Source organism: Ylistrum balloti, unplaced genomic scaffold (assembly GCF_031769215.1).
Source record: "Ylistrum balloti isolate Yb309-2 unplaced genomic scaffold, AGI_CSIRO_Ybal_v1 Utg370338, whole genome shotgun sequence".
Classification (NCBI taxonomy): domain Eukaryota; kingdom Metazoa; phylum Mollusca; class Bivalvia; order Pectinida; family Pectinidae; genus Ylistrum; species Ylistrum balloti.
Genome location: NW_026782244.1, coordinates 757,305 through 775,973, shown reverse-complemented (window position 1 = coordinate 775,973; position 18,669 = coordinate 757,305). Strand labels below are relative to the sequence as shown.

The 18,669-nt window shown below is 32.4% G+C and overlaps 1 protein-coding gene across 1 annotated transcript; it reads right to left on the bottom strand.

Annotated features, from left to right (window-relative positions):
• Window positions 1–372: 372 nt before the first annotated feature.
• Window positions 373–8,730, bottom strand: LOC132553601 (uncharacterized). Its single transcript, XM_060217857.1, has 7 exons — window positions 8,652–8,730; window positions 8,107–8,235; window positions 3,499–3,618; window positions 1,916–2,027; window positions 1,697–1,716; window positions 1,228–1,362; window positions 373–518 (listed from the first exon to the last, which is right to left on the bottom strand). Exons 1-7 carry the CDS (start codon window positions 8,728–8,730, stop codon window positions 373–375), a joined length of 741 nt encoding a protein of 246 aa, XP_060073840.1.
• Window positions 8,731–18,669: the final 9,939 nt, after the last annotated feature.

The following is an 18,669-nucleotide window of genomic DNA, read 5'->3' as shown; positions in this document are numbered from 1 at the left end:
TAGTAATATCACAATTTCAAATGAGAGCAAAATAAACAATATACATTGGTTTGTAATCCACACTCCACAAAAATTGTGATCGTCCTATAAAATCTGGACGACATATCATAAATCATGCTGTCGTACGTCTGCGTGTGTTATATTAGTAATCAAAATTTTGACGAAAAACAAAAATAATAAAAACCGACAACAGTCATATGGTTTAATGTTTGATTTTATTTTTATTTATACGATACATTGTATTCGTTGTTGGTGTGTGTATCGATAACACGTTTATGTATCGACAACATACCAGCGTCGGACAATACAACTTAGGACTCCGACACTTTCGGTCACGTCAGGAAGCACCAAAATCCTAAATGTTTCGACTGACTATGGAATGGCACATACCGGCATTCCTTGGGGATAACCCTGGGCAGAAGTAACTTGTTCACACATACAATCAAGGATGACATCATCTGACTGATATTTAACGGCTTCCCCGTATCCCTTGCATGTCCCATCTGCGTCCTTACATACTGACAAAAAAGTGTAAACAAGATATAGAGAGAACACATCATGAAATGCTGTAAAGACGCAAGCAAAATAAAGTTAAAGGTCAAGAATTAATACTTATTCATCAATACGTCCAGAAATGTTGATTCCCATATATTTACCTCATATATTGATATAAGTATTTTAAGAAAATGAAAATCACTCTGATTCTTCACATTTATAACTCACATGAAAACAAAATCCTGAAATGAAACATTGAAACTGTACTGTGTAAGGCATGAGATAATTGTGAAACATTTATTTCTTCAATGTGGTAATGAGTCATTACAAATGTAGGACAAACGTCACGGTCAAGGTCACAGGGTCAAAATATTTGGTACCATCGGAAAAGTTTTGTCACAAGGAACATACATTCCAAATATGAACGCCCGACTTCGTACCGTGTAAGGGTCGAGTTAAAGTTGAGAGCAGACAAACAAACAGAGAGACAAACAAACAAACAGACGGCACGAAAACAATATGCTCTCGATCTTTCGATACGGGGACATCAAAACATGGAAAATACTATTTCGCTAACAATTTGCATGGAATTATCAAGAAAAGACATATCTCTTCATGTAATGAGAAAAAAATAAGGAACAATTAATATACTATTAGAAATTCCATCAACAAAATAGAAATGTTGATAACGGGTCATTTCTATTATGGTTTCGTAAACATGAAATAACTTACTTCCACTTTCAATGTTAATGGCAGCCAGTGACTTGCCCTCATCTGTCACATTAACGTCACACCGCCTATTGTAACAATCCCCTTCCTGCCACGTCTCACCATTGTAGTAACATTTACCGCTCGATGCTCTGCAACCTGCATAACGGTAAAACAAGACAATCTAAACCGGTTATGACTAGAATATCCCTTGCGCTATATGTTACTGAAAAGGAGAAAGAAAATACTCATTCATGGGTAAATGAGAAAATCTCAACGCCCTAGCCCCACCGTTTGAGAAAGATTATTAGATTGCAAGTACTCGGAAAGCCTCAGATTCGCAGTTGATAGTAAATTTCCTTTGTATTTGTTCAACACAAGTACATGAATGAAACTCATCATATTTGTATGCAGTTTTGAAAATATGCACGTTTCCAACCAGCTGCATTTTAAACTACAAAATAATACAAACAACCTGGAAATGTTACAATACAAACACATTTCCAATATATTCTTAAAAGAGAAAAAATATTTTGATTAGTATTTAATCAGATAAGTGGCTTAAGGTAATAAGAAAGCTAGCTTAGGATAATACACGTACACTGAAGTGTTTTAGTTATTTCCATTAATCGATTGATATGACGAGCAGTCTCGTTTTATGTACCGACATCTGTGTGGTTGTTTTGGGTAGTGAACTTACCCTGCATGCTACTTCTTATTGATCTTATCATATTTGACGTCACATCGCCTTGTAACACACGACGAAGCATCAAGATCTGACCATTCATCCTTATCATATTTACAGCCCTCATCTGTCGAACAACCTGTAAAAATGAAATATCGCCATAATTTTACGGTTCATCTGCTTGAACTATGTCTCACAGTACATATCTGCAGTATGTCCGACGTTACAACCTACCTGTCTTAGTTATTTCTCACAATATCAACCACCTGCTTGAACTATGTCTCACATTATACCTGTCTGCAGTATGTCTGACCTAATAACTTACCTGTCTTAGGTATTTCTCACAATATCAACCACGTTCCTGAACTATGTCTCACAGTACATATCTGCAGTAGATCCGACTTTGTAACCTACATGTCTTAGGTATGTTTCACTGTTTAGCTCACAAGTCTGGAAAATGTGTTTCATTAGAAGTTATCGGTCTGAACTTCTATCAGATCTTATAACATGCTTTTTTCAAATATGTCTATCTAACATGCCTATCTCAGATATGTCTGACTCTATAAATAAGACCCAAAATGTCTGTTTCTGGTTCTTGCATAATAAAAGTAGGATAAGAAAGTTTTTCATTTCTTTTTAATACAATGATTAATTGCTTTTGACACAGACTTCTCAAGTACAGTATATTGATTATGGAAGAGTCCATGATCATGAGTCTGTTATGTTAAAGTGTCGCACGTGTGTAGTACGAGATGTTTCCCGAGCTGAATATCACAATCTGCCAGAACGATTGTTCTGTTTAATTTTTTAGTCTTTTCTGTACTATCATATGCCGAGATTTCCCCGGACAGCTGTACAGACGAGAGGATTCCTATATAATTCCCCTCCACCTACCATCGGGAGGGTTGAACCGAAAATGAAAATAAAAAAAAGATAAAGAAGCAAAAGTTTCGTCAATATCTTTCGAAGCAAAGCAGAGTTATCAAAAGTTCATGATGTCTTCCAAGTTTGTTTTCTCTTTATTAATTATATTTGTCTTATCTCCTTTTTTCGGTTCCCATCCATTGTATCTTTTGTTCTTGCACGATGGTATTCCATTTTGTTTTTCTTTTTTTCCCATCCATATCTTGTTTATGTTTGCGTGTATATTTTATTACACACATATATCGGCACGGTTATAAAACTTTGTTGCTTTTTTATATAGAAATATACAGGTTTTTAAACTGAACTAAGATGCCAGTCACTTTTGACGGTTTTGCGACGGACGTCTTTCCAGAAAGATGTCAACAGAATAATTGACATCGAACTGTATGTAGATATATTAAGCGTCTAGGCGAATTTGCTTCATAGTACTGCTACTTCTGTGGATTGCCAGCAAATAAAACATAATCAAAAGTATTTTCCAAAATGTTGAGGGAAAAAAGAGAAAAAAAAACAACAACCTACAAACAAAACGAAAACTGGAGTCGGTAGCAAAAACATGTTGGTGGATGAAAAAACGGAAAATAGACATTTTTGCCTTATCTGTCTCAAGTGTGCCCCACCGTAAATCTTAACAGTCTAAAGTATGCCTCACTGCTTAATTACATAGACAAAATCGTAGTCATTACCTGTCTTTACTATTTTCCACTGCATGAATTTCCGCCTTTTTGATAGGACACAAATATGGGTGGTGCAGTCGGCAAATTTTGTTGCACCTTCATCTTCACATCCTCCATCCTTTGGACATCCTATCCGACAAGACAAACATTTAATATAAGATCGTTAGCTATTGCTAAACATGTTCTCATGGACTACCATTGTTCAATACATTGACATACTAAATGAGGTTTGCTAATAGTTCTGAATATCATTTGTCATGAATGAACTTGTATCGACAGTTAGATTAGATTGATGTAGAGATACAAACACAATTGATAAATGTTGTGTGACCACACCTAGACTTGTCGATGAACTGCCTCGGAATCATGCATTCCTGTTTCTTACACACACCCTAACTAATCCCCATCACAACTGTTACACACAAACGCTGATATATCTTCTCGGTAAAGGATAAGATGTTTCTACCATTTAAAGTTGATTTATCATCGTCGTATTCCCGATGTGAGTAAAGAGCGAGTAAACAGAAATGTATTAATACTCAAGAACAAAACCAAAACGTGACATCTATACGAAAAACACAGTGAATCGGAAAACTATCGGTTTTTTTATCCTGAAAAATAAAACGAAAAATTCGCTCGAAAATGGTATCCATGAGAGGAAGTGACATCGACAGTTAAATGTATCATACTTATTTTGACGAATTCATGAGTACCATCACAATTTAAAATTTACTTCTAAAACTGGGCGAAGTTTAAAGACCTTGTGATCATTATTTGAGTTTACCTTTTGTTCTGCTGTTGATTTTTTGAAAGATTAGTTTAAAGAAAGTAATTAATATATATGTGATCAATGAACTAATAACGACAGCACGGACAAGTGAATTGTCAAATTTTCGAGGAAACCTGCCCGTTTATCAAGACACAAATATTACATCAATTATATCACATACGTAGAACATAAAACAATTACAAAGTTAAAAACTAATATGGAGAGCGGTGGTGTAAATGTAGATGTCACGATAATCCCTTCGGCCGATGGACGTCGTAAGCCCTTTATAAGGGACAAAAACATCTTAGGATGTGTTATGAAAGATGATGATTCAAATATCAAAATGTTTTACATAAATCTAGGTATATTGTGCAATGTTGTCACTCTGAGTAATTTTAATAAATCAGTGTACAGTAACAATCACAATACTTTTTATTGTAACTATATATCCATTCATTAAACATTTACAACAAATTTTCTTATTTGTAATCAACCAATTCCTTTCTTAAGAGTGTTGCCTCTTAGTGCCATTTTTGAAATTATTATTTGTGATGTGTTATACTATGCCCATGTCTGTATCATTGGGTATGTAACTATTTCAAGAGAAAACTTACATTGTCTGTGTCTGTTGGTCACTCCATTTTCAAACTGAAATTGAAATTTGTTGTAATAATTCATGCAAAACTTATTTTATATTGAATTATGTACATTCGGTCGAACATGGTTTTCAGGCATCCTTCAGAATATATCACTGAGTCATAACACAAAAAACGGGGTCGCTCTAATTAAACCATAGCATGAGTGCACCCTAGTTTTTGTGTCAAGAATCAATACTTAAAATAATAAAAGATAATTCATATAATGCAATCACAGACTGTAAAATGTTTGACATTTTTAATGAACTATTTTTATCGATGATAACATCTTGCACTGCGCATTGACCAATCAATCGTGACAAAATGACGTCAAGTGAAAAGTCTTCTTTCATAGGGGATTGAAATACGATAGCTGTTAAGATTTTTGTATCAAAATGAAATTAAGTATTGCCATAGATGTTTAAATATATGTTTACCGTAATATTTTTGTATTAATTTGGCAATGTACTCTCCCTTCTTTTTTCTATATATACATATTGTATCCGTGCATTTTTTCTGGTTTCTCAACTTGTTTCGCTTTCCGGATCGTAAATATGTACCATCCTCTAATGGGCAGCCTGGAAAAATAAACAGATTATCGTGATATACAGAATTGTATAAATGATATATTGTGTCGTGTTCACAATACAAAATATGCCATACATGACTTAATGAAATGTCAGAATATAGCATATACATTTATATACATAAGAACACTTACAAATGGATGACCTTTGTCTGGATAGACAGCAGTTTGTAATGAAATGTTTTCTACTGTCAACAAAGTATTTATTTTATCTGAGATGGTTTCTAAATATCATTTGGGCTATTTTCAGCTTTTATGTCACGTGTCTGGATAGAAGAGACCCATGCTTTTTCTTTTTCATCAATGAACTTAGATTGGCCTTTAATCAGAAATAATTTTATAAGGCAAGTTTTAAGTGTGTCATACTGGCTCTGTTCAGCGGTCTGGCAGTTTTTGGATAATCTATATAAACTATACCTATTAATCCTAAGAGTTCATCTTTGTCTATAACTTACCATATGGCCTTTCTTTATAGAGCATCGTGAATGTTCCATCACTGTTTGCCTTCTGTCGAAAAATTTCCTGAACGCACCTAGCTTCATTCACTGTACACCTTTCCTTATATGGTTATAGGAGGACATTGTGTACCTTTCCTTATATGGTTATAGTAGGACATTGTTATATGGTTATAGGAGGAAATTGTACACCTTTCATTATGTGGTAATAGTTGGTCTTTGTATACCTTTCCTTATATGGTTATAGTAGGACATTGTATAACTTTCCTTATATGGTTAAAGAAGGACATTGTAAACCTTTCCTTATATGGTTATAGGAGGAAATTGTAAACCTTTCCTTATATGGTTATAGTAGGACAGTGTACACCTTTCCTTATATGGTCATAGAAGGACATTGTGTACCTTATTTGGTTATAGGAGGACATTGTACACCTTTCCTTCTATGGTTATAGTAGGACATTGTGTACCTGACATGGTTATAGTAGGACATTGTGTACTTTATATGGTTATAGTAGGACATTGTGTACCTTACATGGTTATAGTAGGACATTGTGTACCTTATATGGTTATAGTAGGACATTGTGTACCTGACATGGTTATAGTAGGACATTGTGTACCTTATATGGTTATAGTAGGACATTGTGTACCTGATATGGTTATAGTAGGACATTGTGTACCTTACATGGTTATAGTAGGACATTGTGTACCTATGTACCTTATATGGTTATAGTAGGACATTGTGTACCTGATAGTAGGACATTGTGTACCTTATATGGTACCTTATATGGTTATAGTAGGACATTGTGTACCTGACCTAGTAGGACATACATGGTTATAGTAGGACATTGTGTACCTTATATGGTTATAGTAGGACATTGTGTACCTTACATGGTTATAGTAGGACATTGTGTACCTTATATGGTCATAGCAGGACATTGTGTACCTTATATGGTTATAGTAGGACATTGTGTACCTGACATGGTTATAGTAGGACATTGTGTACCTGACATGGTTATAGTAGGACATGTGTATCTTACATGGTTATAGTAGGACATTGTGTACCTGACATGGTTATAGTAGGACATTGTGTACCTTACATGGTTATAGTAGGACATTGTGTACCTTACATGGTTATAGTAGGACATTGTGTACCTGACATGGTTATAGTAGGACATTGTGTACCTTACATGGTCATAGTAGGACATTGTGTACCTTACATGGTTATAGTAGGACATGTGTATCTTACATGGTTAAAGTAGGACATTGTGTACCTTACATGGTTATAGTAGGACATTGTGTACCTTACATGGTTATAGTAGGACATTGTGTACCTTTGAACCATCACGTAGATTATAAAGTTAGACCTATATATTTGATATTTATACATTAAGTAATGAGCATTGTCATGATAGATCTCACCATCAACGCATGTGTCAATATTTTGGCTGAATAAGGACTCTCTCCTCATAAAGAAAAAATATGATGATCCTAATATTTTCATTTCCGTTAAAAAAAACCGAATGATCAAAGTATTCACTGCTCATGTAGGATCTATTTATTATAAAATAGCTTTAATCTTTTATCCATACATGTTACATATCGAACATGTAGAAAAATGTCAATTTTGGTAAAACATCGAATCCAATAGTGACAAATTGTAATTGTATTTCTTTCAATAGGTCCTTAAAAGCAGTAGCAAGAACAATCGCAACCTTTAGAAGTCGAATACATTTTCTTTCTACCATTGATTCACTATGATACAACAATACTTTTAGGTGAATATGTATTTTAGTTTACAATTTGATACACTAAGGTTTCAATTGAAATGGTGTTAACACTTCCGTGTTTCTGGATTGTTTGTCATGGAAGGAAATGGACAATACAACAACTTCTCTGCCTTGTTTAATTAATTAATATTTTGACCATTAAGCGGTTTTCATGAAAATAAATAAAATGAGGGTCGTCTTTACTGCTGTGCTTACAAATCTTTTTAAATAGCCCACATGTACCAGACTCAATTGGTTAGATCCGTAAGTGATCGCAACCGCTGGAGGTTTGAAAATGACCCAGTGCCCATAATGTATCGTGCTATGAATATTATTTACTAGAAATTTATTGAAATAATACAATAATATGGTAAAGGTAAATTAAAAGACTCGCTTTAGGACATACTTAACAATCTGTTGACGATCTTGTATGTTAAATCATTGTTCATTTTCTTGCAAATGTAGGCATTACATTTCTCCAGGCGTTTAGCTCCGACTGGTACACAGGTGACGTCATCAAGGGCCGTGCATTGTCCTGGAAAACATAAGTACGCATGGTATATTCATATGATGCATTTTTTCGTTATTCCTGTTTTTTCGAATTGTCTTTGATGGAACGCATTCTGTCTATTACATTGATCCCATTTTTATAGATATGTAATTAGTAAGATGCTTTATTACTAATGATATAACTGTCAATTAAATTCCAACTGTTATACTTCTTACATACCATACCATAAGGCAAATATTTGATTAAATAAAATTATTATGTATTTTTTTCATAAACAAATGATACAATTGATATTATTAAAAAATAAGAAATAAATGTGACTTGAGGAAAAGTCTTCTTCTTTCAACACATGAATCAATGGAATTTCTTTATATACAAAATTTAAGTATTATGCCATTGTCTTTAACATTGGTAGTTTAAAAGAAGTAATTTCTTCTTACCTTTAGATAAACATTCATCATTGCCAGCAAAAATCACCGGCAAAATGAAAATGGCGGTACACAATGTTAAGACGTACATGCTTGTCTGGAACGTGAGTGTGTGTGAACAAAACGAAATACGTCTGCTATTTATTTCTTATAACCTAATCGCTCAACAATGCTATACGTGTCGGTAATCTGAAAATTATATTCTGTTTCATGCCTTTGGTTTCATTGAACAAAACCAAGACAATACCGATGTGAAAACAAAACCACTATTCTAACACATGATTGATAAAACTATCACGAGATATTATTTGACAAGATTTTCACAGAGATCATTACAAAATATACAAAGAACAAGACTAATCGGTTTAGGAAATGTAAGTTTTGATTTATTATCATAAGTCTTTGTCTTCTAATGTGGTAGACAGTTCTCAAAGAGCACGATTGGAGATTTAATATTGCATCATAAAGCAATATATTATTTCAACCAATGTTCGTCCTTTTGTTTGTCGTTTTTCAATTCATCAAAAAACAGTTACTTTCCTTCGGCTGTTACAATTGCGTCAACAACACAGTCCGCCGCGGAACATGATTTATGTTTAACAACCCTTTCTTGTTAGCCTGTGTCCCTTTGATGTTATTTACATAACCCATAATCTGATAACGGAATCAATTGTTGTTGAGAAATAGGTTGTTAGAGGAAAAACTTTAAAGTTTTTTTGTTTTTTTTTTTTACTTTTTTCGGGATATACACTTTTACTTGAAGTTCTTTTGGGGGGGAAATCATACACCGAAGTCATGAAATGTATTGAATTATAGGGAAAATACTAATTCTATTGTAGTTTTTATCGATTTTCGTCGGTCATATCCTAGTTTTCAACACTATAAGTACTAAGTATTACTAACGCGTCCTTAAACAACAAATCAGTCTTAGGAAGCATTTAAATAATTGTAAATTTGCATTAAATGGTGCTATTCACATGTGCGTTTTGTACAATCTATTGTTATTCGTGAAAACACATCACGTTACATAGTATGTTGATTAAATAAAATAATTTCATTCCGGTACTGATATAAAATTGGATCTTCAATGAAATTTATGCATCACATCGTAGGCAACTTTCAGACAGGTAATTAAGATTGAAAGTTTTTACGAAAAAGAAAGAAAATTGTCTTATTCATTATAACTTGAAAGTTATAGTTATGGACAGTATATTCAGGAAAATTATAAAATATAATGAAAACCAGTCGACCTTGTAAGCAATCCTTTAATAACAACTTCAGTGTTTATAAAACTTGGCATTACTGACCACTTGAAGGACAGAATAAGGACGATTCTAATAATGCCATTGGAAATTAATTCTTTTCTAGGGGAATTTACAGTTTTCCATGTGTTATTTTAACAAACAGCGCAGAAGAAGACTAAAATAATGCATGCACATCTTGATGAGAGATTTCAATATCAGACGAATAAGCTTTGGCCTGTAACTATTATCAAATTTAAAGAACCTGTATACCTGAACATTTTTCCTTTGGTCAACTTTCATGCTATTACTTAAATGTGTAAGATATTAAGAAGTTGTAAATCGCAATAAACAGAACTAAACTGTTTCCAAATGAGGGACTCATTTTAAAATTAACGCGATATTGTAAAGTGACGAATCATCCTGCTGCTTCTGTTCTATTTGGGAAATACAGGGCAGGTAGTTTGACCGATAGAGTAGCCTTCCGTCGATATAATTTCATCACATACGCAAACGCCCTCCTGCGTCAACACTTCATTACCATATCCACACAGGATCCGTCTACCGCTTTGCAAAATGGGGACAACACGTGATATGAATAAACAATATCAATAAGCAATGACATGGAGCAAGTTCAACAGGCGAATGATATTGTTAAATCAGGATTGTGATACGTTTCTCAAATATATGATTGAATCAACCTACCACAAGCAATCGTACTTAGATAGCATAAAAAGGGAAATGCACTGTACATGTCTCATTAGTCAGCAGCGAAAAGAGAATTAATATTAAAATATATTTTATAGTGTGATCCTTGTACCCTTGATCAACTAGATCGCAGAGATGCATGGAACGTTACCAACTTGTTAAATGTCACAATGATAGTAATGACGGAATCGCGCCCTTTAATAACTTTTTATCTAGTGTGTCATGATATTTGCCATGAGTGTGAAATATATGTTGGGAAATGATTCCGAAGATTTATACATCATTTAGTATCTTATTAGAGATTACTTACATCCACCTTTAATGCCAGTCCTTACACTAGATCCCCCGTCTAGTGTGTCACTAACTGTACAATTCTTCGTGAACCATGTGTCATCCAACCAGGTATCTCCGTGGTAATAACATGTTCCACTGTGTGATCGACAACCTGCAAAACAATCAGATTAATTTGCGTAAAGTAAAACTGGTAATATTAAAACCATAATATACAAATAAAATTAATCTGGAAAAATAAAACCAGTGATCTCAAAATCATTATTTACAAATCAGACTAATTACGGTTTAATTAAACTAATGAGCTTAGAATTATAATAAAGTTAACTTTAGGTCTTTCTCTTCTTCATCAATGTCATATATTTACACAGTTGACGTGGTTTTGGTTTTCAATGCCAACTAGTGAATATATTTCATAGAGTTATTTTAGAAGTTAAACAATAATTCAATGGTGAAAGTAAAAGTATCGGAGTAAATATAGTCTAACATATATACCATAAGAAGTTCGTGTTGGGAACATGTTTTAAAAAGGCTGACAATATAGGATGGAGAAGTGAATTCTAAGAGCGAAAAAATAGTTCTCGACTGTGACCAATTACAAGAAAATCCTTAATGACATTTTGTAATGAAATTTACTGATTAGAGCCGAAAACACAATTGACATACGAGCATTCACAGAAACAATTCTATCACCACCCAAATATTCTTCTAGAAATAAATAAATAAATAAATAAAACATATGAGATCTTACGCATTATCAATATAATTAAGAGGACGCTATACTATAGATAAAAGGTCTAAACAAAGCAAAGAAAATAGTAGGAAGGATGAAAAAAATAATCAAATACCCTAAGTGTTGCATTGAGGGCAGTAAATTCATTTAGGTCGCTCCTATGGCTGTATAATGCAATTTGATAAATTATTTGGCTCTACTGAATCTAAATCTAAATATATCTTTAAGATAGACACGACTTTAAATCCCAAGCTTTGACGAAATCTGCTTGTCACGTTTAATTCATTCGAATAGTGGTAGGTTTAAGAAAATACACATGTGCTTGACACTTTTATAAAATTATCTGATGTATGAAAAATTGCGATTCTTTAAACAGAAATATATGAATTTGCTGCACCTCCCCATTTAGATTTTGACTTTTCTTTTGATCACTTGGAATTTTCCGTAGTTACCTCCTAGGCTTCAATATTTTAGTCCCAAAGCATTATTGACGAGTCCTAGAAGGATGAAACAGATGTATTAAATTATAGAAAGGTGTTATTCAATTGTTCGGCTTCTGCACAATCTTAGTGTTAAATGAAGTTATTTACTTGTATGTCTTGTACAATCTTAGTATTAGCGGGGGTTATTTACTTGTTTGTCTTGTACAATCTTAGTATTAGCGGGGGTTATTTACTTGTTTGTCTTGTACAATCTTAGTATTAGCGGGGGTTATTTACTTGTTTGTCTTGTACAATCTATTTGTTGTCATTTGGAAGGTGGAGTAACAGATTACTGTGACGAACGATTGAAGTCTCCCCATTTGTGATCCCCGTTGTAATCTTTCTCAACGAACATCGTTTTATCACACTCATGGACTTATTGTCCTCGTTCCATTGTTCTGTGTGGTTCTTACACCCGTCAGCATCACTGCAGCCTGGCAACAAAGACAAAATAGCAAGTTCACCAAAATATCTGGCAAAAATGATTAGTAAGTAGTATAAAACAATGCATCTAATCTTTTTGTACAGCTATTATTAGTCAGTTAAATCGGATACGTTTTAGGTAATAAAGAAAAAAATACTTCTCAATATGAAGACTTTTATACGATGTTGCAAGAAGAACTATACAAAAAGCAATATAATTTTTTTACAACATTTGCAGACATAGTATAGTCAAATAATGACACAAACTGTATCATACGGCTGTCTTTGTAGTAATTTTGGGCATTGAAATTCAATAAGCACTATGCATGTTATCAATATCATTTTACGTTATGACAGAACTTTGTTTATTTGGTTCCGTATATCAGAGAATAAATTCTAAGTGACAAACTGACCTTGGTGTACGATTTTCCAATTCATGTAGACACCATTGTTGACGATTCCGTGGCATGGAATGTCGGAGAATAAAGACGTGGGTAAATGTTTTTTGCTTCATCGACGACACTTGTCAAGCCTAACTCATTCTAAATATTGTAATGTGATATTCTCAATATGATAACTGGGAAAATAGCTATTAAACTTCCAAAGGACACACACAGAAATGCACAGGACACCCACAAATACATAGAACACACACAGAAATACATAGGACACACACAGAAATACATAGGACACACACAGAAATACATAGGACATATACACAAGTACATAGAAAACACACACAAGTAGATAGAAAACACATATAAAAACATAGGACAAACAAAGTAATTCATAGAACACACACAGAAATACATATTATTTACTCAGTCTTCTTCATCCGTAACAGAACGTGAATGCAGGTGTTCCACAAGGTTCTGTCCTAGGGACCTTATTTTTTTGTTTATATAAATGATATTTCTTATAATCTCGCTTCCCTATTTAGACTTTTTGCTGACGCTACTTCCCTCTCTTACTCATCCTGTGACTTATTGAAAATGGAGCAAAATTTGATTTGAGAAAACGTAAAGTTTGGTCAAAAGTCTGGTTGGTGTCTTTAAATCTCAATAAAAATGAGGCTCTAGGCGTAACAAATCGCCACCTACAGTTTAATCTATCACTTAATTTAACAACACTCTAATCCGTATTACTAATCATCATAAACACTTAGGAGTCCTCCTTACTAACGACTTTAAGTGGAAAAGTCATGTTGAGTATACTTACCTATATTAGAACTTTGCTTGAATATGCTTGTGAAGTATGGGGCAAAAGAGGGGCAACACATTCTTTGATATTAGAACAAATTCAGTTAGAAGCTGTGAGAATAGTCACAGTGCTGCCCATATTCACAAAAACTGAATTCTTGTATCGAGAAACTGGTTATCGTTTCAACAAAATTTTATTAACATTCCATATGTTAAACGGATTGGACAACAGGCAGAGCCTATATCAGTCCTTTCCAGAATTAATACATAAATGCTTTACATTTATCTGCAAGAAAATCCAGTGAGTAAAATATTGTATATATTAAATTAGGATATAACAGGTAAAGGGAGGTAACTCCAATTTATTGTCGAACGTTAAGTAGTTCATTATGTCAGATTATTTTTCATAGGATTATAAATAAGTTGAAATAATACAGGTTTACTGATAATTTACCATGCAAGAATCCAGGGATTCAGGTCATAAAGTCCATGTGTATAAACACCTCGACCATCCACCCAAGGATATGCATAATAACTTTTATTTACTATGTTGATAGGTAAGACCATGGTTAAGTTTGAGAGGTTTATAAAATGGTATTTCAGTTTTTTCATCTATATTGGAGTTGGTCCTCTTAACATAGTATATAAGTTAACAAATTAGTTACTACTACATAAGTATAAGTAGCAGTCATGAATTTAATGAATACATTCAAAAAAATACTTTCAAAATGCTCATCAATTTCAGTCAGAAATGCTATCAAAATGCTTGATATTGCTGATTTACATACATCAGGTATTATTTCAGTGATCCGTAGATTAAATGGAGAAATATTAAATGGAGAAATTACACATTAAATCTATTAGTAAGATGGAAATACTCAAATACTATATGAAGTACGGCTAAATTGATGTCAGCATTACATACCTTACAACCATTCAAAAGAGTTTCAATGTTTAAGTGGTCATGATCTAGGTGTATGTCTATTTCAGCTATATTTTGAATTAACCGGTTTCTATAGTCAGTGTATAATGGGCATTCAAGTAGGTAGTGCTGAGCATTTTCAGTTTCATTACTACATATACATGTTGAAGTATCAAGCAAATGGTCATTAAATAAATCAGAGTTTAAGTTACTACCATTGTTTCTAAGCTGGCATAAGAACATATTATATTTTCTAGGTCCTGTGTATTTAAAAGTTTTGATGGCACCTGTTTGATTATTTACATTGGGCTTTATAACTTTCTTAAATTTCTGTATTGAATTAATGTTGACTAAGTCAGGTTGGAGCATATTAAAATAACTTACAGTTGATGGGAAATAACTTTCTTTTCTACAAACAGGAGGATTGAATAAACAAGTATTTCTTAGAGGATATCTTACATTCTCATTAGTATAAACAAAAAGTTCAATAATATTACGTAAGTAGCTTGGAGTTTCATTTCCCAGAATTTTATAAATAAGAAGAAGTTTATGTTGGCTTCGCCTATTACTAAGAGTTTCAATTCCAGTTTCTGCATAGAGTTTATAATGAGATGTCCCCCTTCTTAACCCAGTAATTATCCTAAGTGCTTCTAACTGAACTGATTCTAATAAGTTTTTTTTCGTGATTTGTACAATTATCCCAGATGACATCCCCATACTCTAAAATTGGTATATAGTTGTTAGGCTTTTCCTGTCTACTTTGTGTTTAAGCATTCTCAAAATATTTATTCTCTTGTAGGCTTTATTGTATATATTAGTGATATGTTGAGACCATTTACCATCACTACTAAAAGTTAAACCTAAATGTTTATGAATCTTGACAGAGCTGACTGAATCACCTGCAAACAGTATATCAGGAATAATTTGTTCCCTTTTTCTTGAGAAAAGTGAAGATTCTGTTTTCTGAGGATTAAACTTGATATCCCATCTGTTAGCCCATATATTTAGATTGCTTAAGTCATAGGTTAATTTCTGTGCAATTTCACCAGAATTATTTTCAATCACTTCAAAAATTGATGTATCATCAACAAACAGCTTAAACTTGCTTGTGATGCAGTCAGTTATGTCATTAATATAAACCAAAAATAAGAATGGACCGAGAACTGAGCCTTGAGGAACACCAGCTTTAACATCTTTAAATGTTGAATGAAAACCCTCAGTTAGTACCCTTTGCTTCCTATCAGACAAATAGTTTTTAAACCAATTCAAAACATTACCACTTATACCATATGATTCTAATTTAAAAATTAGGCTTTCATGAAACTGGTTGACTGCCACTTTAAAAACGACGTGAATCCCGCAAGCTTTCTTTATTCTATTTCATCGTTCACAATTTGGCACCCGATTTTTATATTAAGATATGTTTATGTTATAACATTTATTTTAACATTCCGTGCTATATTTACATGTTATAACGAGTTTTATTTTTACATTACGTGCTATATTTACATGTTATAACGATTTTTATTTTTACATTACGTGCTATATTTACATGTTATAACTAGTTTTATTTTTACATGTTATAACGAGTTTTATTTTTACATTCCGTGCTATATTTACATGTTATAACGAGTTTCATTTTTACATTACGTGCTATATTTACATGTTATAATGAGTTTCATTTTTACATTACGTGCTATATTTACATGTTATAACGAGTTTCATTTTTACATTACGTGCTATATTTACATGTTATAACGAGTTTTATTTTTACATTACGTGCTATATTTACATGTTATAATGAGTTTTATTTTTACATTACGTGCTATATTTACATGTTATAACGAGTTTTATTTTTACATTACGTGCTATATTTACATGTTATAATGAGTTTTATTACATTACGTGCTATATTTACATGTTATAACTAGTTTTATATTTACATTTTAACGAGTTTCATTTTTACATTTTTACATTACGTGCTATATTTACATTTTATAACGAGTTTCATTTTTACATTACGTGCAATATTTACATGCTATATTTACATGTTATAATGAGTTTTATTTTTATATTACATTACGTGCTATATTTACATGTTATAACGAGTTTTATTTTTACATTACGTGCTATATTTACATGTTATAACGAGTTTTATTTTTACATTTTTACATTTTACGTGCTATATTTACATGTTATAATGTGCTATATTTACATGTTATAATGAGTTTCATTTTTACATTACGTGCTATATTTACATGTTATAACGAGTTTCATTTTTACATTACGTGCAATATTTACATGTTATAACGAGTTTCATTTTTACATTACGTGCTATATTTACATGTTATAATGAGTTTTATTTTTATATTACGTGTTATAACTATATTTATATTTACATGTTATAACTATTTTTACATTACGTTATATATTTATAATAGTTTCATTTTTACATTCCGTGCTATATTTACATGTTATAATTTCATTTTTACATTACGATATTTACATGTTATAATGTTTTATTTTTACATTACGTGCTATATTTACTTTTATGTTATTACAAGTGTTTTTCCATTTCATTACGAGTTTTATTTTTTGTCACTGTCTATAATTATCTCTCTCATATTCATTCCGTGTTTCTATATTTACATGTTATCTTTACAGAGTTTCTCCATCATTTTTACATTACGTGCTATATTTATATTCCTCATAAATGATCTTTACAGTGTCCATAGATAAAGGTAGTCTCCGTCATATTCTTAATAAATTATCTTTACAGTGTCCATAGATAAAGGTAGTCTCCATCATATTCCTAATAAATTATCTTTACAGAGTCTATAGATTAAGGTAGTCTCCATCATATTCCTCATAAATTATCTTTACAGTGTCCATAGATAAAGGTAGTCTCCATCATATTCCTAATAAATTGTCTTATACATAAACTATCTCTGTAAGGGTAATGCTGTGGTGAATATAAACTAGTTCTTTTTTGATATACCACTAGACATTGTTCAAAATGTAACAACCTTCCTACATAAAAAAGTTTTCATTTCAAAAATGGTCAAAATGTGTACAACACCATTGTGTGATGTTATGGAAACTTGTGTTCCTTCACAATATAGCTATCACCGTTAGAATGGCCACTTGTCTACTGGAAACATGAGGTCCTATACAATATAGCTATCACCGTTAAAACGGTCACTTGTCTACTGGAAACATGAGGTCCTAGACAATATAGCTATCACCATTAGAATGGTCACTTGTCTACTGGAAACATGCGGTCCTATACAATATAGCTATCACCGTTAAAATGGCCACTTGTCTACTGGAAACATGAGGTCCTAGACAATATAGCTATCACCGTTAGATTGGTCACTTGTCTACTGGAAACATGAGGTCCTATACAATATAGCTACACCATTAGAATGGTCACTTGTCTAGTGGAAACATGCGGCCCTATTCAATATATGTATCACCATTAGAATGGTCACTTGTCTAGTAGAAACATGCGGTCCTATTCAATATAGCCATCACCATTGGTCACTTGTCTACAGTATCGAAATAGTACAAATGTCACACAAGTGAACAAAGATTGTACATAAGTAAAAAGCAACTTTCAATACTTATTTAGAAGTAGATAAAGAGTTATAAAAATGAATTTATTTGCATCCTACTGTTTAAAGCTTCTTCGACTTGGAGGTGACTTTGGAGAATCCTTATTGGCCAATATAAATTGGAAAAACCAGATTTCATAATTTGCAATACTGAATTATTTCAAAAGTACATGATATGTATATTGTGAAGCATTCCACTATTGAAGAGTACCAAAGCATAACATGTATGATAAGTACATGTACTCATTATGATAACCCAGCTTTGTCAACGAATATAAAAATAACTAAAATAACACATGATTTTTTCTGTATTTTAATATATATATCATTCCGAAAATAAATAAAAAAAGGTTTGTTCAATGTAAATACACTACTTTTCACATGTCTGCTACCTGAAAGTTTATATTAAAAATCACA